Source organism: Ambystoma mexicanum, chromosome 11 (genome assembly GCF_040938575.1).
Source record: "Ambystoma mexicanum isolate Mex_15411 chromosome 11, UKY_AmexF1_1, whole genome shotgun sequence".
NCBI lineage: Eukaryota > Metazoa > Chordata > Amphibia > Caudata > Ambystomatidae > Ambystoma > Ambystoma mexicanum.
The window spans coordinates 1,243,042,513-1,243,068,804 of record NC_090934.1 but is presented as its reverse complement, the minus strand read 5'-3'; the positions used below and the strand labels follow the sequence as shown (position 1 = coordinate 1,243,068,804).

General features: G+C 48.4%; 1 protein-coding gene across 20 annotated transcripts in view; it reads right to left on the bottom strand.

Moving 5' to 3' along the window:
* CELF6 (CUGBP Elav-like family member 6) overlaps positions 1–26,292 on the bottom strand; it is a 582,701-nt gene that overhangs the window by 97,936 nt on the left and 458,473 nt on the right. For all 20 annotated transcript variants that reach the window (XM_069624632.1, XM_069624633.1, XM_069624637.1 and 17 more), the window contains 2 exons: positions 13,497–13,576; positions 12,518–12,661 (listed from right to left, as the gene is read on the bottom strand). In XM_069624632.1, the coding sequence (XP_069480733.1) occupies positions 12,518–12,661; positions 13,497–13,576 (224 nt within the window). The remainder of the gene's footprint in view (positions 1–12,517; positions 12,662–13,496; positions 13,577–26,292) is intronic.

Below are 26,292 nucleotides of genomic sequence, written 5' to 3'. Positions count from 1 at the left end.
TGTGATTCCTAAATGTCTTCATGGTTTGTTCCTTTGCACGTTCTCCCCCTTGTGATTTGTGACTCTGCTTTCGTTTTATATTCTGAACTGCGGATAGCTTTAGCGGAGTGGCTGCATTTTGCAGACCTCAGGTTCTGCCGTTTGACGGGTCGGGCCTTGCTTACCGGGGAATTGGCTGTCACATGGAGGTGGATGCATCTGCCTTTGCTGGCTAGGTTTCTAATCTTTATTTCATGTTTGGTGGAAAGAGCTCTATTAATTTCCCTAAAGCAGTGTGGCCATTATTCTCCTGCTGGTCCGCCACCTTCCTGTAACATGAGTGCTCCTGAGAATTCTCTTTTTTCATACATTATTTATTTTTTTATTTAGCAATTTATATAGCGCACCTAACCCAGAGGCATCTGGCCGCTGAACTTTACAGAGGAATGAAGTACATATAACACATTTGACAGAGTAACATGTATACATTACAGTCTTTACAGATATATGACATGAATAGATTAAGGATAGACGTGCGACATGATGTTGCATAAGCTAAGCATTTGGAGTTACTTCTGTGTCTGATTGCCAACTGGGGAGCAGGTTCAATTACAAGTTGCCTGAGAAAAGACATTAAGATCTAATTTCACTATTTCCAGGGGAGCTTTGAGAAGATCCTGTCTCTTTCTACATTGTTTGAATGAAACATTCTCGAGTGAAAAATGCTCAGTACCTCGAGCCCTAGACCTACTCAAATTCTTGAATGGGTCTGGCCCTCACTCCCTGCAACACCCCATCCTCCTCGCTTTTTCTTCCAACCACCCAAACCCATCCCCTTCGCTCGAGTTCCATCCCCTCTATCGAGATTTGCATTGCAAATGGCCACCATTATGGATTGTCGTTGCAGTGTCTAAGAGGCCATCCTTCTGTCGGGTGCTGATGCTGCCTCGCTGTTGCATGGAGTATCACCCTCCAATATAATAAGATAATGTTTTATGTTTCTTGCGTGATACGGCTGATGTCAATATTTCAGGCCTATGTGTTTTTTTGATGATTTAAAATGTGTAGCTGTGCTTCATAAGAGCACATGCTAGGAGCTGCTCAGATGTATTCGGTGTAGAGTGTTGCTGGAATATGCATTGTCATGTTGGCGAAATGCTTTTCTTTTGTTTTCCCGCTAAAGTGCGGATGTGTCACCTTCTTCCGTGGCATCAGTGATTCTGCAGCTGGTCTACTCCGGGCAAGGCGACTCGCTTTGGTCTACCCTTGTTTGGGGCACTCTGCTTCTCTGACTGTAGTGTTTGTTAGGTCATGCTGGCCTGGTTCTTGCTTTGCAGGATCTCTTAGCTGGTTTTTTTTGATGAACTGAATTCAGCCTTTTTGTTGGATGTAATGTTCAGTGGCTTTGATATACAGGACCCAGGTCCTTCTGATGTGCAGGCCTTGCTTGGGGCACTATGCTTCTTTGACTTTGTAGTTCTTTGTTAGGCAATGCTGGCATGGATGTTGCTTTGCAGGATCTCTTAGCTTAACTGAATCCAGCTAACTGAATCCAGCCATTTTGTTGGATGTCATGTGCAGTGCTTTGATATACAGGACCCAGATCCTTCTGACGTGCAGGCCTTGTTTGGGGCACCCTGCTTCTCTGACTGTAGTGCTTTATTGGGTAATGCTGGCATGGATGTTGCTTTGCAGGATCTATTAGCTGTTTATTTTTGTTGGACTGAATCCAGCCTTTTTGTTGGATGTCATTTGCCGTGGCTTTGATTTACAGCACCCAGGTCCTTCTGATTATGATTACGATTGGTTATTTAAAAGGCGCTTTATACCCAGAGGTTTCTAAGCACGGACCAGGGGATCGAACCTGTCAGGGGTAAGACTGGCCTTAGGCCCAGTACTATTGGGGCTGTGGGGCCAGGGACCATGAAGAAACCCAGATTCAGAGGGTTTCCGTACTTTAAAGGGCTCTTGTGCCCTTTCTGCAGACTGATCCAGCGTTCAGCCCGCCGGAACTACAATTCCCAGCAGGCTTCGCGAGCCCGCGAGCCAATGGGAAGCCGCGCTTGGTGTGGCGCGCGACGAATGCGCATGCGCAAGCCCCAAGGCACGGGGCTTGTGCTTGAGACGCCGAGGAGTGAGGACGTGAGTCCAGCAGCTCCCCGGAATCCACACGCGAGGGGCCCAGAGCCTCTGGAACAGCGATCCGGCCCCTCGCAGACAAAAGATAAGTACCGCTCAACTCGAGCAGATCCTGAAGCCCTTAGGGGAAGCGCAGGGGGCATTTCCCGACCCCTTCAGAGCCCCTGCGCACCACGAAAAAGCTAAGTGGGCAGGTTCATGGGAGTCATTTGACGCATGTGTGAAAGTCAACAAGAGAGTGTGTTATACTTTACTTGCGGAGAATACGCCGGAAAGGCGCATGAAACGGATAAGTACATCATACGGCACTCGGTCTGAAGAAAGACTGTGTTTGGGCCAACCGTAAAACCCCGGTCTAATAAAAGACCGCGTTTGGGCCAAACCGCAAGAATCTGGAAAAAGCAAGCCACGCGCAGCAACGCGCCCATAGCAATTTGAGAACCTTGAAGCACACTAAGTGTTGAATGCGTGTTTTACGAGTGAATGGGAGTGAGAGACCGACAGAGCCAAAAGGCATACGCTAATGCTTGTCCTTTCTTTTCTTTTAGTTTGAACCTGATTTGAACCTGGACTCAGATTGCAAGGACGTGGCACAGGACTCGACAGCCTTTGCAGGACAGGACTATAAAGACTGAAGCAAAAGCTAAGTGTGCTGTGCATGTGACTGTGCTCTTGAAACTGCGATGGGCTTTTGCCAATAATTGTTTGATGTTTAACATGTTTAGCCTTCGTGTTCATGGGGGGCACATACTGTTTGTTCTGAAAGGAAATGTGAAGGGAAACACCCTTACATGTGGAGGTGTTTAAAACAGAACCTTCAACCAGTTTTGAGGAAAGTGTGCAGCCATCGTTCACCCAAAAATCCCCATACCCATCCATAATCTCTCCCTAAACCTCAATCCGGTTACCCTAAAATCCCCCTACCTATCCACCCAACGAGATCCTAACCCTCCTTCCCCGCTCTGGTTCAAGAGGCCTGTGTAAGCTTTGACTTGCAGGCACTGAGACCATTGAGGGGGTGGTTGGTACCTCGTCGCTCCTGCGCCTAAGACCCGGGCATCCTGACAGAAGCACAAGCCCACGTAATATTCAGGCGCCTGAGTGGCGTAGCCATCCCCATCGCTGTCATGGAGGAGATAGCCAAGGTCTTGCAAGACCTACAGGGGGAGTTGGCAGCGTCCAGACAGGACTATGCCACGCTGTCTGTGCAGGTACGTAGCCTGGCCGGCCAGACGGCACCCTTGCCTGGTCATACACCAGTACAGGTACAAGTCACCCCAGAGGCCGTGGTTCCCCTGGCACCACCAGAACGGTATGCGGGAGATCCACAGAAATATTCCACTTTTATCACGCAATGCCGCCTCCATTTTCTTACGAAGCCGGCAGCATTCCGGTCCAATCAGGCTAGGACAGCATTCGTGATCTCCTATCTTACCGGAGATGCAGCAGCATGGGCGAACCCCTTAGTCCAAAAGGACAATACAATCTTATATGATTGGGACGAGTTTCTCGGTGAATTTGAGAAAATATTTAATCGTAGGGCCGCCACTTTATGTAAGGATCGGGAATTGCTGACCCTGAGACAAGGAAATAAGGAGCTAGTGACATATGTCACCCAATTCAACCGAATGGTAGCAGAAGCCGAGTGGCCACGCGATAAGTGTATGTCTCTATTTTATCAGGGACTGAGGGATGACTTAAAGGATCTTATCGCCCAAGTTGACCCCCAACCCCAAGAATGTTCGGATATGATTGATCTGGCCATGCGGTTAGATCACCGTCAGGCTGAACGACGGGGGGACAGGAAAAAAGGGGAGTCGCATCCTGTGACAAGGTTTGACCAATTTAAAGGGACCCGAGGGTCAGTGGACAAGTCCGTTGGAGACGAGCCGATGCAAATTGGGTCGGTTCGAGGTCCCCTATCCAAAGAGGAAAAAGAACGGAGGAGGAAAGATGGTGTTTGCATGTATTGTGGGAAGTCAGGACATTTTGTTCGTGAATGCCCCACAAAGCCCCAGACTCAGGGAAACGCTTCGGCTCGTCGGTAGTGGGGGTCACCCGGCCGAGCCTAACAAATTGAAGGGCCCCAATTGACGGTAGTCCCAATTTTGCCCCACATGTTTCATTAAGGGGGTGTCTAGGGTTTCGGGGAGTATCAAAAGAGGTTACCATGTTGATTGACTCAGGGGCAATGGGAAATTTCATAGATATCCAGTTTGCGGCCAAGTTGGGTATTCCTATCCAGTTAAAGGCAAAGCCTGAACCCGTACGTGCTGTTGATGGTACACCTCTGTGCTCTGGACCCATCACACATAATACTCACTTAGTGTCCTTAAGTTGTGGAGTTGGGCATTTGGAATTTATTACCTTTGATCTAATTGCTGCCCAGCAATTCGGCCTTATCTTAGGGTTGCCCTGGCTGAAAAAACATGATCCTCAGATTTGTTGGACATCCGGTTTGATAAAAATTAGCTCTCCTTACTGTCGAGAACATTGTGAGCGGCCGACGGCCGCAACTCCCCAAGTTGCAAGCGTTACAGGAATTCAATCCGAGGTACGCTCAGAAAAACTACCCGCAGAGTATTCTGACTATGTAGATGTCTTCAAAAAGAAAGCCGCCGAAACCGTGCCCCCACATCGGTCATTTGATTGCCGTATAGACCTAGAGCCAGGGGCAACATTACCATGCAGCCGTATATACGCCTTGACTGAGGCTGAGAACGAACACCTTCGGGAGTACATAACAGCTAATTTACAGAATGGATTTATTAGACACTCTAATTCGCCGGTATCTTCCCCTCTGTTCTTCATACCGAAGAAGTCCGGAGAACTTCGGACTTGTATAGATTACCGCGGGTGAATCGGATAACCATCAAAAACCGTTACCCACTTCCACTCATCCCAGTCCTTCGAGATCAGGTTAGGGACGCGGTCATCTATACTAAACTGGATCTTCGTGGAGCTTACCATCTAGTGCGGGTGCGCGAAGGTGACGAGTGGAAAACCGCGTTCCGAACAAAATTCGGATTGTACGAATATCAGGTTATGCCATTCGGTCTCTGTTACGCACCCGCTGCCTTCCAACATTTCCTAGATTAAGTACTTCGAGAATACTTAGACATATGTGCCGCTGTGTACATAGATGACATCCTCATTTATTCTCACAGTCTTGAAGATCATTTCCAACATGTACGAGCAGTTTTACAGAAGTTGAGAGAATACCATCTTTACGCCAAATTAGAGAAATGTGAATTCCACCGGACTACAGTGGAATTCTTGGGGTACTATCTTACTCCAACGGGTGTACAAATGGATCAGAAAAAGGTACAGGCCATTCTGGATTGGCCCCCCCAGCCAATGTAAAAGATGTGCAATCCTTCCTGGGATTTGCAAATTTCTATAGACGTTTTGTCAAGAATTTCTCTGAGCTGGTTACTCCAATCACGAGACTTCTACGTAAAGGCTGCCCGTTTGTTTTGGACGTCTTGGCTGAGCAGGGATTTCAACGGCTCAAGAAGGCCTTTACCGACGCACCGGTACTAAAACACCCAGACTTGTCCCAGCCATTTGTGGTGGAAACTGACGCTTCCAGCTATGCGCTGGGGGCCGTTCTCTCCCAACGGGATCCTCAGACGGGCCTTTTACACCCGGTAGCCTACTACTCTAGGAAACTGCTCCCCGCAGAAGTTAATTACATCATAGCAGACAGGGAACTATTGGCCATAAAGGCAGCCTTTGGCGAGTGGCGGCACTATTTGATGGGGGCATGTCACACAGTGACGGTTATCACCGACCACCGCAACCTACAGTTTATTAGAACTGCCAAAACCTTGAGCCCACGTCAGCTGCGTTGGGCCCAATATTTCACAGAGTTTGACTTTATTATCACATACCGACCTGGAGCGAACAATCGGAAGGCTGACGTTTTGTCTCGCTACCCGGAGAAGGTCTCTGAGGAAATAGAAACTGTGTCTCGACCAATAGTCTCCCCGGCGCAAATAGTGGGTTTAACTACCAACATCTTTGAGAGCATCCAAAAGGAACTTTCCATGCATGACCTTCACCAATGGTGCAAGCAGGACCCTCAGCACACCATTCTGGATGGGCTCCCATATCATGGGCAATCATTGTACTTGCCTACACCCCAGCTACAAGAACAGGCGATGTCATGGTGCCACAATTCCTCCCTAGCGGGTCATCCCGGTAAGGCAAAAACTCTGGAATTGGTGGGGAGACATTTTTGGTGGCCAAAGTGGCGGCTTGATGTCCAGCAATACGTACAACAGTGTGCAGTATGCGCTCGGAACAAAGCCGATCACCAGAAACCGGCAGGCCTCCTATGTCCCCTGCCAACACCAACTACTCCATGGCATACAGTTACCATGGACCTAATAGTTGAATTTCCACAAGTGCAGGGCTATACCTCCATACTGGTAGTAGTGGATGCCTTTTCTAAAATGGCCCATTTCATCCCCTGCAAAGGGGTTCCAACAGCTAAAGAAATCGCTGAATTATTCCTGCAAAACGTGGTTCGGCTTCATGGCCTTCCGTGCCGTATAATCACAGATTGGGGTCCACAGTTCACCTCCAGGTTCTGGCGCGAATTTTGTAACATCATTGGTATGGAAGTTCGGTTATCCTCGGGATATAATCCCGAGACGGACGGCCAAACTGAACGCGTGAACCAGGGGCTTGAACAGTCCCTGTGTTGCTTAGCCGCAGGACGGGAGACAACATGGGTTCAACACACTTGGCTAGCAGAAATGGCATATAATAATGCTGTTCATTCTTCCACAAAGCGATCCCCGTTCTTCTGCTTGTATGGAAGACATCCACGGATTTTACCTTCATCCGTCCCAACAGCAGAAACGGCACTGCCTACATTAGCAGGACAACGGATCGGAATAGAGCAGGTTTGGAAGTTGGTGCAGGATAATCTCGTAAAAGCCAAAAAAACCATACAAAACTTATGCCGATAAACATCGACGTGCCAGCCCTGTGTACCATAAAAACGATTTGGTGTGGTTGTCCACTCGTAATTTACGATTAGAGGGACCCAAAAAATTACAACCTTGCTATCTAGGCCCACTTAGCATTGAAAAAGTAATCAATCCAGTAGCGGTACGACTGGCCCTGCCGTCCCAGATGAAAATCCACCCAACTTTCCATACGTCACTGTTGAAGCCAGCCCCCCTGGGGTACGCACTGAAAAAGCACTCCCGGTACTTGTACAGGGGGAGCCGGAGTATGAAGTCCGAGCAATTTTGAACTCTAAAAAAAAGAATGGCCTAATTTATTATTTAATTTACTGGGTGGGGTACGGGCCTGAAGACCGCTCCTGGGAACCCTCACACCATGTACATGCCCCACGATTGCTGCGCACCTTTCATAAAAACTACCCTGAGAAACCTGGGGGACCTGCCTTCCGTGGGAGGGGGAGTGCTGTCAGGGGTAAGACTGGCCTTAGGCCCAGTACTATTGGGGCTGTGGGGCCAGGGACCATGAAGAAACCCAGATTCAGAGGGTTTCCGTACTTTAAAGAGCTGTTGTGCCCTTTCTGCAGACTGATCCAGCGTTCAGCCCGCCGGAACTACAATTCCCAGCAGGCTTCGCGGGCCCGCGAGCCAATGGGAAGCCGCGCTGGGTGTGGCGCGCGACGAATGCGCATTCGCAAGCCCCAAGGCACGGGGCTTGTGCTTGAGACGCCGAGGAGTGAGGACGTGAGCCCAGCAGCTCCCCGGAATCCACACGCGAGGGGCCCAGAGCCTCTGGAACAGCAATCCGGCCCCTCGCAGACAAAAGATAAGTACCTCTCAACTCGAGCAGATCCTGAAACCCTTAGGGGAAGCGCAGGGGGCATTTCCCGACCCCTTCAGAGCCCCTGCGCACCACGAAAAAGCTAAGTGGGCGGGTTCATGGGAGTCATTTGACGCATGTGTGAAAGTCAACAAGAGAGTGTGTTATACTTTACTTGCGGAGAATACGCCGGAAAGGCGCATGAAACGGATAAGTACATCATACGGCACTCGGTCTGAAGAAAGACCGTGTTTGGGCCAACCGTAATAAAAGACCGCGTTTGGGCCAAACCGCAAGAATCTGGAAATAGCAAGCCACGCGCGGCAACGCGCCCATAGCAATTTGAGAACCTTGAAGCACACTAAGTGTTGAATGCGTGTTTTACGAGTGAATGGGAGTGAGAGACCGACTGAGCCAAAAGGCATACGCTAATGCTTGTCCTTTGTTTTCTTTTAGTTTGAACCTGGACTCAGATTGCAAGGACGTGGCACAGGACTCGACAGCCTTTGCAGGACAGGACTATAAAGACTGAAGCAAAAGCTAAGTGTGCTGTGCATGTGACTGTGCTCTTGAAACTGCGATGGGCTTTTTGCCAATAATTGTTTGATGTTTAACATGTTTAGCCTTCGTGTTCATGGGGGGCACATACTGTTGGTTCTGAAAGGAAATGTGAAGGGAAACACCTTTACATGTGGCGGTGTTTAAAACAGAACCTTCAACCAGTTTTGAGGAAAGTGTGCAGCCATCGTTCACCCAAAAATCCTCATACCCATCCATAATCTCTCCCTAAACCTCAATCCGGTTACCCTAAAATCCCCCTACCTATCCACCCAACGAGATCCTAACCCTCCTTCCCCGCTCTGGTTCAAGAGGCCTGTGTAAGCTTTGACTTGCAGGCACTGAGACCATTGAGTGGGTGGTTGGTACCTCGTTGCTCCTGCGCCTAGGACCCGGGCATCCTGACAGAACCTGTGTTGCTCCGCGTCGTCTTGCTTCCAAGGCTCGCGCATTGCTCCTGGGCTATCCTCCTGATGTGCAGGCCTTGTTTGGGAGGCAAGTTGATCCGACTGGTACATGCGTGTGCATGCCCCAGGTTTAGCAACATAAGTCACTTATTTTCATGACATGTTTGTGGAAAATGCTTCTATTCTCTGCTCTCTTTGTTGTAGGAACGGTTTGGTTTCCGAAATACATAGGGAAGTTCTGCATCATTTTGATTGGCTCCCGAAGGTCGTGGGACCATGCATGGCTGCCCGTTGTCTCCCTTATTATTTGTACTTGCAATCAAACCGCTGGCTTCGTCAATCAGACATGAGGAAGGAAGACATTCATGGAGTTCATTATGGAGGAATGGTTCAGAAATTATGGCTGTACGCGGCAATTTGTTGGTGGTACTGAAAGATTTGGACATTGGCAGTTGGTGATCCAAGTCTTATAGAATAGAGTCAATTACTTAGTTCCCACTGTCTAAATGTTGTATGTATTTTTGGTAGGTATTTATTGGCGGTATCAAGCCATGTGGTGTTGGTTTTGAACCATGGCAGATGCCAAGGGCGGGTCAGGATGAATCACCGTTCCATGGCACTTCATACAGATTACAATATCTTTTGGAGAGCTAGGTGTGAATCCCACTTCTGATGCAGGATATGATATGATAGGTTATTTATAACACGCTTAATACCCAGAGGTTTCCAAGCGCGGACCCAGGGGTTGCTTCGTGTCGTCTTGCTTCCGAGGCGAGCACGTTGCTGCTGAGCTATCCTCCCGAGACATGAGTATCACTTTACTAATTAATCTGTTGCTCTCTGCTGGATAGCCATGGTCTTGAATCCTGCAGGGTCACTCTCTTGTCGAGTCTTACTGTCCCAGGAAAGCCTTGGCCAACGTCTCTCAGATCCAGTGAAATTTGAAGCACCGTGAAGGATGATATTCAGGTTCCAAGCACCCCTGTGCCACTTTTCAGGTAACCCCTTTGGCCCAAATTTGAACCGGACAACAATGTACCTTACTTAAAGAGAGTAGGAAGCAATACCAGTTCTTCCTCTTGTAGGGTGTTATCCCACCGACCCATTTCCCAATGTTCTCCTAGGTAGTGTAAAATAACCAGTTTGTCACCTTTACAGCAGCTCCCCAGTGCCTTAGCCATGACAGTGATGATCAGAAATCTTCATCACAAGTCTATATCACAGGGGAGACACTGTTTTGTTTATACATTATTTTGTGCGATTTCCTTCAGGACGGTGCCTACTGAGACGCAGTGTAGGGGGAAATGAACTTTGGGTTATCCATCGTCATGTGCCATGGGATCTTCCATCGTTTAGCTGGCAGCACAAAAAGCATTATCCCTGTAGTGGACAAAGTGACAATTCCCTGGCAGGGTGTGTTGCTCTCATTCATCATCCCCCCCCCTAGTTTATCAAAAATGGCAGGTTCTTTTTAAATAATATCCCAGGGCCCAAGCAAGTGTCGCGGTCTGCCGTCACCACTCATAACTTGTGTGCCGGCAGGGATGGTGGAGCTGGACATTGCCATGGTGCCTGGGGGATTCGGGACTACACATCCTGCAGCCCAGGCGACTCACAGCCAATCCAGTCCTGGGACGCGCCAGGGAGGATCGGCGCGCTATTAAAATGCTGGTGATCTCGGTGTTCGGTGGTCCTCTGTGGATTGTCACCCGTGAGCAGCCTGCCTTTCGACCCTGATCCTGTTTCTTGTTCCTTGCTGGTGATCTTTGGACTCCTGGCTATTCTATTTATTTATTTATTTATTCACATTTGTATAGCGCACTTGCAGCCCATGGACATCGAGGCGCTGTTACAAGTAAGTGTTGGATTCTTAATTCAGCAGATATGCATGAGACCAGAGGTCTTATGGATACACAATTACAGGCATAGTTGCAGGTGAGGCATGATATTCGTAATACAGTAACAGAATGCAGTCAGGTACGTTTCATACAGAGAGCTTGGTTTTAACAGCTTTGCGGAAGGCTTGGTGGGATTCAATCATTCTGATGTGAGGTGGCAGTGCGTTCCACCATGAACTTGGCAGCTTTGATTTTTCCTCTGGCATTGGTTACGGGGCCTCCTTTGGATCTTCTTTTTTTGTGGAGTTTGGATTTTCTCCCTGGATTGCTTTTGGCACATGGTTGTGTGGCTTTGTCGACTGTGGTTACCATTCCTTGATCCCTTGGATTTCTCTAGCTGTGCGCCCTCGTTCCATTCGGGACAGGTCCCTGCGGATTTACCTACTTCCTTTTGGTTCCTCACACACCCGGTTGTTGGACTTGGTACCAGGAAGTTTGTCTGATCTATGGATTGAAGTACTCTATGGCGGTTCTGGCAAGTCACGTAGGTCCACCAGCTGAAAACCCTTCTTTAAGGTCGGATGAGGGTAGACGGGGTTGGGAGGGTTAGTCGTTGACGTGTATTTCAACCTTGTGTAATTTACGACTTATTTTCCTTAGTAGCCAGTGGGAAACTGTGCTTTTGCTTCACCACCTTTTCATCCGACTCCACCCCACAAGCATTGATTTTATTTTTGTTTGTAGGGGTACGGTCCGGAGGAAAGTATACTATTCTTCTGGGAATTTGCCATCTGTGACACTCATCAAAACCTCTTCCCTATATCTTTTATTATTATATTTTATATTGGGCGATTAACTTAACTTTAGAGGCACCCACAAAGATGCATACACATCAAAAATATAAACACAGAAATGAAGGCAGTTAAGTGGACTCTAGTGTAAAAACATGCGCGCACGCGTGCACACACACACACACATACACACACACTGTCAAGATGTATCCCTTTGTTCCTATTGAATAATCAGGCCTACACACATTCACCAACGCGCACGCGCGCACAGACACACACACACACACACACACACACACACACACACACACACACACACACACACACACAAACACACACAAACACACACACACACACACACACACACACACACACACAGAGCACTGGTTCTTAGTACAGTGGATTACTGTAATTTGCTGTACTAGGGCCATCCACAATATCTGCTAAATCATATCCAACTGCTTCAAAATGCAGCAGCCCATGCAATACTGCGCCCTCCGGCACGGTCGCATATGGCCCCCCCTCCTGAGACAACTACACTGGCTCCCTATCGAACAACGGATTTTATTTAAATCCATGTTGCTTGTTCACCAGGCCTTTTATAAGGTGGGAGCAGAGTATTTGCAGGAGAAATGTGTCCACTATTTGCATACCCGCTCCCTGCGCTCTCAGAATGCGCTACTTCTTCTGGTTCCTCGCTTCAGACGCCTTCAAATTCGCGGTCAAGGTTTCTCGGTGACAGCAGCCAAAGCCTGGAACCAACTCCCTCTGGCTCTTCGTGCAACCGCTAACCATCTGGCCTTCAGATGCGCTCTGAAGAATCTTCTCTTTTAGTATCCATTTTTCACCTGCTACCCTCCAGCGCCAAGACGCCTTTTGGCGTTTGTCGCGCTTTGTAAATTTATATAACATAACATAACATAACACAATGGCAAGATTTCTCCCTCTGCCCCTATTCAATAAGCAGGCCTGACATGCATTTCCTGGTAAGCGTGGCGGTATCTCTCACCGCTTGTGTGTATGCGCCATACGCTCCAAACTGGATGGTCATTGGGTTGAAGATGCCGAGCTGGCCAGCCATCTGATGCATCCGCCGCAAGGTCCTCTCCTTGTCTGTGTCCGCAAACTTTACCACAAGACTTGAGGAAGCCCCCTGTGAGGAACAGAAAGAAAGGGGGAGTCAAGCCATAAAGCCCCCACACCAGCCCCATTTCCAACCCTGATTCCCCTTCTTCAAAGAGCAAAAATAAGCTGGTACCCAATAGTTCTGGCACCAGACTTGATGCACAGTGCCCAAGCGAGCGTATCAGAACATTCACAATCGTCTTCTATCTCCTGCTCTCTGCCCGCAGTTTACCAGTGCCACCTTGCCCCTGTCTGCATACATCTCCTTCCCTCTGCCCATTCTTCCGTCAAACAGCTGGCTCTAACCTCCCTATTTCTTTCCCACGCAAGAACAACAATCAAGAGAGCCTAAAGGGCTGAGCGGAAAACAAGAAGCAAAGACTAGGAAAGCGAATACAGGAGCCCATCGGAGAGATGGAGGACAGGGATACAGAGAGCATGCACAGAGACAGTGGTAAAGAGAACGAAGGCGCTGCATCTTAGAATACAGAACCTAGTAGGGGTGGTCAGTCATAATCTCGAATTTACAAATCTCGAAAAAAAAAATGTCGGAAAAAAAGGCCGAAAAAAAAAATGTCGAATTCTTTTTTTTTCTATATTTTTTTTTTGGGCTCTAGTATATATAAATAAAATAGGTAAAAACCAAAAAAAAAGGGGGTGTTGAGGGGGGAACCCCCCCATTTCGAAAAAAAAGTCATAAAAAAATATTCGACATTTTTTTTTCGGCCTTTTTTTCGACTTTTTTTTTCGAGATTTGTAAATTCGAGATTATGACTATAAACCCCGAGTAGGAGTAAGAAGCATGTCATCCATGCCAGGAGACTGACACTATGTCCCTCTAGCACCACATTCACGGATCTCACCGGCATTGTCTGGCAACCATGGAGGCTGTGGATCGCTGCCTGGGCTTCTGCGTGGCTTCCATACTTGACAAAGGCACAACCTGCTCCAACAGATAGGACGAGATGTTCCATTAGCAAAGGTGTTTGGTGTGGCACACAGACAGAGTGTAAACTACAATGATCTTTAAATAGGGGGCAATCTGTATTAATAGCTAGTACAATTGATTAGAATTGGCAACACCAGGGGAAACACCAGTCCATCAAGCATGAGAGCGGGCAGATTCAGAATACCATCATCGAAACAGGGGCACAGCTTGGTTACATGTCTTTATAACGAGATATTGTATACCGAATGCCCATATATCGAAACCTATATCTTGAAAACCTTAGAATTCATTTTATTTTATTTTTTGGAGGGGTGGGGACCCCCTAAACCCCTGTTTCTGACCCCTAAAAACCCATCCCGACCATTTCCCCCCAAAAAATAACCCTTTACCCCATCCTAAATATATTCCATATAAAGGTTTCCAAGATATAAGGTTAGATATATGTGGGATTCGATATACAATTTTCGATATAAACACAGTATGCCGCACAGCTTCTGGGGCACTGCAGTCACTGATGATGGAAGGGTGTTGCGGGCACCAGGACTCCCGAGGAACCTTTCAGTCTGTCAGATGCTCTTAGTCGTCCAACTCTGCAGGGATAGGAGAGCTCGGAGGCTGCCATCAATGATGACTGGAGAGTGGCCACCAGGGTGTCTGTGAGAAGCGACGTCTGATCTCAAAACACACCTGCCACCCAGGTGTGTCTTGGCAGAAGGTGGGAGACGGCTGGCGCAGAAAACAGCTACTACTGGTAGCCCACCATGCATATCTCAGAAAGGTACCCACCTGCTCTTTGGCAAAAACCCTTCTCTACCACCAGATGTCAACTCAACCCAAAGAGGCAGCGCTACGGCAAGGAGTGGATACTGCCTGTCATGGATCAGGGGTGTCATCAACCAAAAAGCCCACCCGAAACCCTGTCGGCTGCTGCATAAAGCCTCTCTCAGTATCCAGAAGTGAGGATCCACTCGCCAAACGAGCGCGGCCTGTTCTTCCGGTTACGGGGTAAAGGGGGACAATTTCAACAGCACCGTCTATCCACACTGAGGCACACAGAAACACTTCATCTGCATGTTGGCATGGTCTGCTTGTCTATGCTGCCATTTATGCTGCCCACATTGGGCTTATTTCCACCTTCTGTGTATGCAAAAGTGAGACACGACACAAGTAATTGCCCGATGCCACTGGTACTTGTTTTGTGTTATGGTCATATTCTCAGCCTCAATAACTAGGACCCTTGCAGACTGGTGGGAGCTGATCTATCAGGCGAAGCAGCAATGCAGAGCATCAGAGGGTTAGGCTCAGATGCATGGACCAAGTGCCATCACAATCACACCCTCTGCCACCAGATTATGCGACCAGCTCGTTTGCGGAAGTGAGCATCGGATCCTAAAAAGAAGGCGTTGACTCCTCAATGCGCCATCGTGCCGTTTCTATGGGTGCCACCCCATTAGCCCTGCGTCTTTCCCAAGATGGAGTCAGTTAGGAAAGCATGCCTGGCAATAGCTAGGCAGATGGGTGTGCAATTTACCTTGTGCCCTCCCCTCTTTGACATATGCCACCCGCTTTGCAGCTTTTCATGCAGGTGTGCATGCTATAAAAGGGGACGAAAATGGGTGGATGGAGGAAATTGGTCATTGTATGTTCAGATTAGTGACTCTCTTGTGGGTTCCATGTAATAACGTCCCTGCAAAAATGTCCCGTGACGAAAAAAGTTGCTGTTTTTTGTGGAGACATTATTACATTCAACAAGGGGGTGATCCCTTGCAACCCCTGATTTTTTAAAAATTTTTAACAATGGGAGCAGGGGACATCCCCGCAACCCGTTCCCAAACATACTCATTGTATATAATGTCACCAACGGCTTTTCCCAGCAATGTTATGTATGGGGACATTATTACCTAATAATGCGCAAAGTCTGATTCATGCATACCTGGGTAGCCACAGTGGAAGCAGTGATACACTGACAGGCCAAGGATACACACCTTCCCTAAAGAAGAGCCGTATACCAGCTACTTTTATTCGCTTAAAAACAGGCAAATATTGTGAGCAAATACACATTGGGAGTAAAAAAGCTTCATTATTCGGCACCAGAGGGACACCAATGTTGCTGGATAATCAAGAATGATAGATAACAAAGCAAAACGGCCAGGTAACAAAGCTTCCTTGCCATTTTGCTCTGTTATTGAGCTCTACAAAGTAGTCATCCGGCATTTTCGGAACCGGAACCATTACCATTAGTATTTCTGGCAACGGAGGTGCCATTTAATAGAGCATTTCCAGTTTACAGGGGGCACAGGAATCAGGGTGCACACAGGAGCCTACCCCCTATTTCATCCGGCACAGCTCTGCGGATATGTTCGGAGCAGTGGGGGCTAATATTATTACAGCCTGACCTGAAGAAGAACCTTAAGGTAGCCATGTTTCTTTAAAGGTGCAGAGAAATATGAATTACACCAAGATATCTATTTTGGAGTTTAAATATATATTTATGTGCCTAAAAAATAACCCCGTGGAGAAGGGGCATTACTGTTTTACCTCCCAAAAAAGAATTGTAATCCCAACTTCATAGAATAGTCTTGGGAGGATAGCTCAGAGGCAACCTGGTTGCCTTGGAAGCAAGATGACACTGGCAACACAGGTTAGATCCCCGGGTCTGCGCTTAGAAACCTCTGGGTATTAAGCGCATTATAAATAACCCATCATATCATATCATAGGGAGTAAAATACTTACAAATGGAGCACCAATAGCAATCAATTCTTGGGGCTTCTAGGCGGCTTGAAATGGTGTGAATAAGACTACGATGTCCTGCTACCGAAGAAAAGAAGAGGGACCCCCCAGCACCCCTTTTGTGGGCAATGAGCAACATTTGTCTATCAAATGAAATGGTGAGCAGTAGCTATATGTCAAACGGATATATTAGCTTTCAGGTGCTGGCAAAGTGATTGCAACCCAAATTATAACTGCAATACGCGTATTACTACAAATAGGACATGTTAATGTGTGGCAATTAAGGTTAATCTGGTACAGGTGCACACCTAGACCATGAGCATTTGCTGTTCACTTTCATTAGGATGAAGTTGGTGTTTGCGTGGAATGTGCAAGACAACCGGCCAAAACCCGAAGGATTTAGAGAATACTTTACTCGGGTTTTTAGGGTTGTCCCCAGAGGAATATTTGGGAAGTGTTTGGCAAATGCTGCATTCCTGAGCACATTAGGCCCGTGACGTTTGCTATATATTGGAACATTCAAAGATTACTGCACAGAGCATTTGGGGCGTTCTAGCTTTGATATCTGAAAGAACGTATTGCACTGTAATACACAATTATTAACAGTAAATTCATTTGAATCTCATGAAAAGTTATTCGAATTATTAAATTATGAAGAATTTGGCATGCCTCTCTCTTATTTGGCAACTGTCCAAATGCCAGCTTGGCAAGTATCAGGCAATGGTATTATTTTCACTCGGCAACTGCAAGGAGCATGGAACATTTCTGCCATATATTATGCTGGATTGCATGAAAAGCAAATCTTGCCGGTGCAAAGTGGGCATATGCAATCGATTCAATGACGGAACCGTGGGTTATGCATGTCACGTATTTGTCAATTACCCATGTGCCAGCAATGCAAAGCGAGAGAGGGTGACAATTACTCCTCAGCACACACACATGGGCATGCAGGTCACTTATTGTGCCCCTGTATGGAACGTTCCTAACAAATGACGTGGATGATGGATACAGACATGAAGCTTGCATGTCAAACATTCTGATTGGAATATATTTATTTGTGGAGAGTTGGGCATTCATGACACGTGCTTTCCCATCATGCACTTGCCAAGCTTCTGCTCCCAACCCTATTACATCCTAATGGAGAGCAGAAGGGCGATGCCCACCTGGTTACAGAGGTTGCTGAACAGATGAAGTTCCTGCTCCTGGTGTGCTGAAACTCTAGTGGTGCGGTAATTGTGAAGTGCTAGGAAGCCGGCTAGCCCAGTAGATGGGCGCTTTTACTGCTGATTACAGCGGCAGTGGTCTTCCCTGGGCTTGGCAGACTGCCAGAGGTTTTGCCCCATGGGTTCTCCTCAATGTCCACTTCATTAGGTCAATGTGCATGGCACATCCGCATGCGCCCAGGCAGGATGGGTGCAGCAGGAGATGGTCATTGCTTCTGATTTCAAGAGTTTGGCCTTCATGAAGCACACCACGTCAGTAGCCCCCTCGGACGCTCCGTGTGCAGTGCAGAGCCATGTACCCAAGCATTGGGCTAGACTAAAGCACAGGCAGTATGCTATCTCCCAACCCCGCCTTTCAGCCCACTGTGAGGAGGGCTCCACAACAACTACTAGGCCTTGCCTACCTGCCAAGGCAAGCTGATTGGCTAGATTACCAAACTTTCATGGCTGGACCTACACTGCCATTATGGTCTCATCCCAGTAGCATTTCCTCCTTCTTGGCCTGCACACAGTGGCCCAGAGCAACATTTTAGCGTGCTGGGAGCAACATGTTCCTTCCTTGCGAGCTACATGTTGGAGGTCACTGTAATGAAATATGGAAGAAAGAACAGAATAATCCCCCCAAAAACAGATGGCTAGAAATGATGTATTCAGACCAGCATTGTCAAGTTATGCGGCCAAACACAATTATATTGAATTGAAACATGACTTTCATAGCATGCGCACCTCCTTAGAATAAGTTGTTTGGTTATATGTTCTTTGGTCAAAATTATGAATTCAAAAATAGATCATACAATTCAAATGTTCAATTCTTCAATTTTCGTGTTTTAGGAAATGTGTGCAACAATATTAATGCACATACAGAACGGTATGTTTGCAACTAACAAAGGATGTTCCAATAACAAAATGTGTGCTGACTTTAGGGCCATCAGTTTCGCCCCTCAAGGGGCTTTCTCAGGGCAAGGTCAAGCAAATATAAACACCATGAAAGTCCAAAATCAATTACTTCCCCTATTTCAAACCAACAGCAATAAGACCGATATAAAAAAACAATAAAGAATTGTGATAAAAACAGGGGAGGGAGGAAAAAGAAAAAGAAGAAATAAAGAAGATAACCGCTAATACACTTAATTGTATAACACCGTAGACTATCAACACATAGGGTAAAGATATAATAACCTACATTCTGTACAGGCTGTTTCCTTCACCAAATGACTTATTCTAAGAAGGTGTGCAAGCGATGAAAGACATATGTTTGAATACTATTTATTAGCCATGGGTTGTGGGTTCGTTTTTGTAAGCATCACGGCCCTCGGTGTATAACATGTTCAGCTGTGGCACAGCCTTGTATCATCTGACAACCCAAAGTTCATTCTAACAATGATATCAGATATTTCCATCTGTCCCTCTGCTACCCTGCGAGGGAGCATCGGACCTGGGTACACAGCCAGAATATGCAAGACATTGGGCCTCATTCCCCAGTATGGTGGTAGCCAGGGAGCAATTAGCTCCATGGCTGCCTCCCATACCGGTACCGCCTCCGGGTTGGTTCAATGGGGACTTATCGGTCCATTCCGACCTTGGAGGGACTGGGAAGTCCCCATTGAAAAAAAACATTCCCCATTCCCATTTCAGCCCCCATAGGGCTCAATGGGAATGAGGAAGTAGTTAATAACGGTACCGCAATTTGCTGTACCGTTATTAGCTCTGAAGTCTCTTAACGGGTCCCGTCCACAATGCCTGGTCAGACCAGGCGTTAAAGGAGGGACCCGCTAAGCGACCTCGGAATAGGGCGCAAAGGGTTTACCGGCACCGGTGTCCTTACCAGTGCCAGTAATCCCTTTGTGCCCAACTCGGAATGAGGCCCATAGTCTGTGAGGGAGATGCACGTTGTTCAACAAGAAGCATTTACTCATGTGATAGCATGGACAAGCTGTATGTATAGGCGCATGATACGCTTGAGGGCTGTCACCGATGGCCTTAAGAAGTCGCCGAGTCTCCGAGACAGTTGAAGGGTTTTTATTTTTAAACAACATAAATTGTGCATATTCCTCAAAGTTACAAGGGTCAAGATGTTGAATTTAGCGCAGCGGGTTAGAGTAGGGGGCTACACTATTGGGCATCCCTCCCTCATCTCCCGTGGGCTTCCTCCCCCCCAGGCCTGGCGTCCCTAAGTCCCAGTGTTGACAGCTAGCGCTGGTTAGAGGAGGGGGCTACACTATTGGGCATCCCTCCCTCATCTCTCAGTGTTGACAGCTAGCGCTGGTTAGAGGAGGGGGCTACACTATTGGGCATCCCTCCCTCATCAGGAGGGGGCTACACTATTGGGCATCCCTCCCTCATCTCTCAGTGTTGACAGCTAGCGCTGGTTAGAGGAGGGGGCTACACTATTGGGCATCCCTCCCTCATCAGGAGGGGGCTACACTATTGGGCATCCCTCCCTCATCTCTCAGTGTTGACAGCTAGCGCTGGTTAGAGGAGGGGGCTACACTATTGGGCATCCCTCCCTCATCAGGAGGGGGCTACACTATTGGGCATCCCTCCCTCATCTCCCAGTGTTGACAGCTGGCGCTGGTTAGAGGAGGGGGCTACACTATTGGGCATCCCTCCCTCATCTCCCAGTGTTGGCAGCTGGCGCTGGTTAGAGGAGGGGGCTACACTATTGGGCATCCCTCCCTCATCTCCCAGTGTTGACAGCTGGCGCTGGTTAGAGGAGGGGGCTACACTATTGGGCATCCCTCCCTCATCTCCCAGTGTTGACAGCTGGCGCTGGTTAGAGGAGGGGGCTACACTATTGGGCATCCCTCCCTCATCTCCCAGTGTTGACAGCTGGCGCTGGTTAGAGGAGGGGGCTACACTATTGGGCATCCTTCCCTCATCTCCCGTGGGCTTCCTCCTCCCCAGGCCAGGTGTCCTTAAATCCCAGTGTTGACAGCTAGCGCTGGTTAGAGGAGGGGGCTACACTATTGGGCATCCCTCCCTCATCTCCCAGTGTTGGCAGCTGGTGCTGGTTAGAGGAGGGGGCTACACTATTGGGCATCCCTCCCTCATCTCCCAGTGTTGACAGCTGGGGCTGGTTAGAGGAGGGGGCTACACTATTGGGCATCCCTCCCTCATCTCCCAGTGTTGACAGCTGGGGCTGGTTAGAGGAGGGGGCTACACTATTGGGCATCCCTCCCTCATCTCCCAGTGTTGACAGCTGGCGCTGGTTAGAGGAGGGGGCTACACTATTGGGCATCCCTCCCTCATCTCCCAGTGTTGACAGCTGGCGCTCGGCAACACCCACTGTCTAGTGAGAGTGGTAATGAAGGCCTTACCCCTCTGGCTCCCTCCGGGGATTTTTTAGAGAGGCACTCCCCTAACACTCCCCAGGATTGCCAATGTGACTTGATGGGAAAAGTGCCAATCTCAGATGCCCTAGTTCAGTCTTACCCTCCTTCGCTGCCTTTCACTCCTCTGCCTGATCGTATTACCTCCTTCCTTTCTCCCACTCTCTCCTCTCCTTTCCTACTCCCTCCGGCCTCCACACACCCTCTCTATCACGCGCCTTCTCTCATCTTTCTCCTCACCTCTATTTGCCTATCACTAGATCACTCTTCCCGCATCATATGACATCACTCTCACCACATTTCAATACATCCCTCTGGTCACCTCTCACTACACCCTTCCTCTCACCTCTTACTACACCCCTGTCTTCACCTTTTGCTGCACCCCTCTTCGCTATGAACGCTATACCACACCCTCTCTGCCTCGCTTACCATTACCTTCACCCCCTTTCTGCTTCACTCCACCCACACCTCTACTCTGACTACCGTCTTGCACGCTCTCAACTCCTCCTCATGCACTCTCTTGCTCACGTTCACTCTTCTCTAATTCCTCCTACATTTCTCCCTCTCTATCTCACTTACCTTTTACACAGCCCCCTACACCACAGTCCGTAGACATACACACCAAACTGCTACCACTCTCTCACAAATATCTCACCTGTGCTCGTCCACAATTCTGCCATCTCTCCAGCACTCCACTTCTCTGTCCCTCCTCCTGCTGTCTCCCAATCCGCCTTCCCACCACCTGACGTCACCCCCGAAGACCACACTATGCTTCTCCTTGTGTCTCCTTTTAAACTGCAGTTCTGTCTCTCCCTCCCATTCCATTGGTCAGAGCGCTAACCAGTCTCTAGGAACCAATCAGTACCTGTCTTTTCTCCAGGGGCTGGGTTATACAGATGCAAGTCTTTCAAAACCCCATTAAGCCCCTCCCCCGTTTCTCAGTATAGTTTTGCTTGCAGTCTCTGACGGTCTGGTGGCAGCCTGGGACTCAGGCTACTCGCTCTCCCTGTTACTTTTCTCAGGTGCCCGTAAGTTTGATTGCTAATTCACTTTGGGGAGGTTTCTCCTGCCCCTTTTCCGTCACTTCTCACTCCCACTTGATTTTCTGTTGCCCCAACATTCGCCTGTAAACTGTCTATGTCGTGGGTTGGTAGATCGTGTGATGAATGTCTAATTTCTGTGTGGCAGGGAAATTCCAAGTGAATTCCCAGGTTGTTCTGGATTTCGTTCTCCCTGCTCCTGTCTGGATTTTCTTGCTTGCTCCCAGTTGCCTCCGGGGAGTTGTCCTAAAACAGAATAAAAGACAACTCAGGGGGCCAGAAAGAGTACCAGGGGGCAAAGAGTATTGCCATTGATGACATCTGTGGGGAGTGGGGGTGTCAGGGATTGCCTCCCTCTCACCTCCTCAAATCCCACTTACCGCATCTGGCACAGGGATGGCTCTTGTCCTACTGAGCCTCCGGCCCCAGTCTGGGATGAGTCGCTACTCCCCGCTTGACAGGGTCAGGCCCCTGGCCCTGCCTCAGCGTGCACAATTGTTTGCTAACTCTATCACGTAAAGAAAAGTTGTATAAGTATTTATAGCTCCAGTTAAGCCTAAACCAAAATTCTATCTGTGGTCTCTAAAGATGCAACGTTTCAGGTGCATCAAGACGTCCTATTACCAGAGACGTCATTGCAAATACAATTCATTTCGAAAAGGCCAAGTCGTCGTCTGTGCCTTATACATCGACAGTTGGAAGGCAGAGAATTGTATAGGTAATCGTGTCCCACTGCCAGTGGGGGTAATTCCGGGCCGGGCGAAGTGCTCTTGAGGACCAGTCAGCTTCAGATGGGAAGGCCCACGCACATGCCTGCATTGCATCCATACTAGCCCAACACCCAATGAAGTCTCACCGATAAGTCCCCTCTTTTCTCTACGATAGAAAGGGTCCAGGGTGCGCTTCTCTGTTGCTGCCCTGCCACACCACCTGAAGGACAAGACTATGCGACATGAAAAGCTACTCCATTGTACCGTGTCTGCGTAATATTTCCAGCGAAAACAATACAAAGTTATCAACACGTGCAGTGCGGCACTACGAGTTCTTTAATGAGGGAAATAGCTCTGCATGTCTCTGCCATTGGAAGCAGCCCGTGACAAGAAGCCAAGGCGGAGACCTCCGTGAAAACATGAAATTCCCACAGTTCCTCCATCTGTGGCTTTCTCCCTAGAAGGAAGTTAGTCCTGTATTGAGGGATCATGTCTCCAACATCGTATGAATACTTTAAAAAGTAGAACTGTTTGAACTGCATAAGTGCTGTAAGCATTGTATTGTTTGACAGGGTCATTGTTGCGGCCATGTCAGTGGGAGGGAGGAGGGATGGAGGTGGGAGGGACCCTGAGCCCACCCCAAACCTGAACACGGTGCCCGAGTTCAAGAAGGCCCCCTTCCCACCCCACCTACACAGATGGCGGTCGGGACCCAGAGACACCAGTAGCCCCGCCACCAGTGTTGGAGCCACGGGACACAATAGAGGAGGAGTGCATCCTGTCGCTGGGTACGGAGAGCGGCACAACAGAGGCCGTCCAACACCACAGGTGGAATGCCTTTACCCCACTAAAACACCAGGAATTGTATTGTATTGAAAGCCCCCCTGAAGGCCTTTCACATCCAACGTCCCTGGACCGCATCAGTGTCCATCTCGGAAAGGGGCGGGGCTTACAAGCCGTCTTAAGCCCTCTCACTGGCTTCCCCTGTCACACGCCCTGGATACAGGTAATTCTATTGGATAGGGTAAGTATCAAATCCTGGTAGGGGGTGGGGTATGTAAGGAGTTGTGTGTGTAAGTGAGTGTACACGTGTGGGTTAGTTGGGTGAGGATAAGACGTGGAGGAGGATGTTCAAAAGACCAGAGGAGGTGAGAACAAATGCAGTGCAGAGGCAGGTGGGCTAATGAGTGTTTGTGTGTGAGATGGGAGAGTGTGAGGTGTAGAGGTAGAGTAGGAGTAGTGGAATGGTGGTGGTATTAGTGGCAGAGGTAATAGTGGTAGTTGGCCATGGAGATAGGGGTAGTGGGAGTAGCGGAACAGCGAGTCAGCGAGAAGGAGTAAGTAGTAGTAATGTAGTGGGAGTAAAGGATCATTTTGGAAGTGCATTATGTAGTAGAGAGCATTGGTGAGTAGAAGAAGCAGTGGAGCAGAAGTAGGTACTAAAAGGCTATAGCATGGGTTACGTACAGAGTAGAAATAGTAAGATCAACAGAATAGTTATGTGCGACAGTGGATGGGAGACTAGGAGTAACTATCAGCGTAGAGTGAGACAGAGATCACAAGAAGAACAGCAAGAGAGAAAGTAGTAGAGTGAGAGGAAGGATGGAATTGAAGATAACAGAGGTAGAATGGTAGTTGGAAGTATTAGAGATTGCAAGAATAGGAGTCAGAAAAGAAGCAAGATCAAAGGGTGGTGGCGGAAAGGCAGAGTGAGAGATCCGAGGGACAGCGACATGGTGGGAAGAGAACAACTGAAGAGACCAGCATGAGGTCAGGTACGGGCGGGCGTGAGGGATGTGAGAGCGACACTGATTGGAAGAAGGTGTCTCCCTACCTCCCTGAGTGTACTAAGTGGGTTAGGTAAGGGAATGCCTAGAAAACCCCTAGGGAGTGAGACAGACATCGAATTAGGGAAAACACTATTAGCTGAAGCCAGAAGCCAACAGATAGGTGTTACCGTTTACTATTACCAACATCCTGATAAGGACACCTGGGTGTGGGAGGGGGGCAAGACCGGGGAAGTTGAGATAGACAGGGACTGCCATAGCACCAATTCCCCAAGGACCGCTTAGCCCTAAAAACTACCCGAACGTCCCTAGCCTAAATTGATTGTAAGATCGAATAAACACCCTTGAACTTGACATATGAGTCAGTGTGGTTCTGTGTGGCCGCCGCCCAGTCACATATCTGTAATCCCGGGATATATTAATTATGATCTGGTGAGGCAGACTCAGTGGTTGGTACATTTGTAATGAAAAGCAATATTGTCATATAGGAGGATTGCAGTCATGCTCCTCACTTAATAAAGAAGCAGTCCCACGACTCTGCTTCTGATTCAGCTGCTGGGCAGCTTCCCTGTGGTGGGCATTGCACAAGAGTGGCATGGATCAGGAATCAGGGAAAGACGTGTGCAAGTCCTATTGGTGATGGTATTAGGGAATACATGCACAGGTTAGAGTCAGAATAAGAACACTAACTGGAAAACCTCAGCAAACTTAAGAATTCAATGTTCTTGGACCCCTGACACTGCTCGTCACAGGATCATCCCGGGAAGGGCTCATCCTTGAGTCAGCACCTTTTCAGGAAGCGGTCTAACCGTCTTGGTCTTTGCTTTTCTCTCCATACCCCCCAAGTTTCAGTGCCTTGTTGCATGTTTACAGGGGTCATGAACCTTTCTTCCCTCTTCTTTGAGCTGCGGGATTCAGTGGTTTCAGACCCTTCTCTTTGCCTTAGTTGCCGTTCTTCAGAGGTCTCTGAACTGCTTCCCTCTAAAGCAGCTCTGAGCACACAGGATATTCTTTCATCCTTCCATTGCTTGCGCTCTCTGTCACTCTTTCCCCATTTCAGACGTGATTTGAGATGCATTCTTTAATACTCGTGTAGGCAATGGGTGACAGGAGGAAGACTCAGAATGAGTGTCTCTTAGTGCAAAGGGCTTGCACTAACTGTATAATTCCTAGCAGATTTTTTAGGGTAATTGTCATCTCCCTCTCCTGGAGTCCTGTCCTCCCCACTCTGACTTCCTGCCTATTCCTGTGCTCAGTCTGACCCTCCCAGCTTTCCTCCACCTGCTTGTTCCTCCTTCCACCATGAGCCCAATTCCTCCAGATCAAGGTCTTTCCCTTACTTTGTCTGGAAGAGCTGTGCCCTCTGCAACTTTCCTGTTCTGGCTTGCTATTCCCTCCTCCTTCAGATGTACTCCCAGTCTCCCTCTTTAACTTCTCTAACTCCCTACCATAGGTTACCCAACCAACTCCTCTTGGAGTTCACCTTGGTCCTCGACTTCTTGTACCACCTGCTCCTGATAATCACTGCTTTCTTTCTCCACTTTGCCAACCACTTAACTGTGAGGTACACACTCCTTCACGACTTTTCCTAAATACGCCTCAATTTCTCCAACCATCTTCTTTTGATGTTCACCCTCCTTCTTAATCTCGTGTCATGATTCCTGACCCTCATGTCCCCAGCCCTCCAATATGTCAGTCTGGAGCCAGGCCTCGATCACCTACATGGCCCTCAAAGGCCTCTCCATCCCTCCAAAGACCCACTTGGAGTCAGACTTGGCGCTTGTGGCACCAGACTCACTCACTCCCATAGGATAAAACTGGGGATTGGACTTGTAGTGCATTGATGGGGACAAGATGGATGTCCTCACATATTTCGGTTCCCAGAACTGC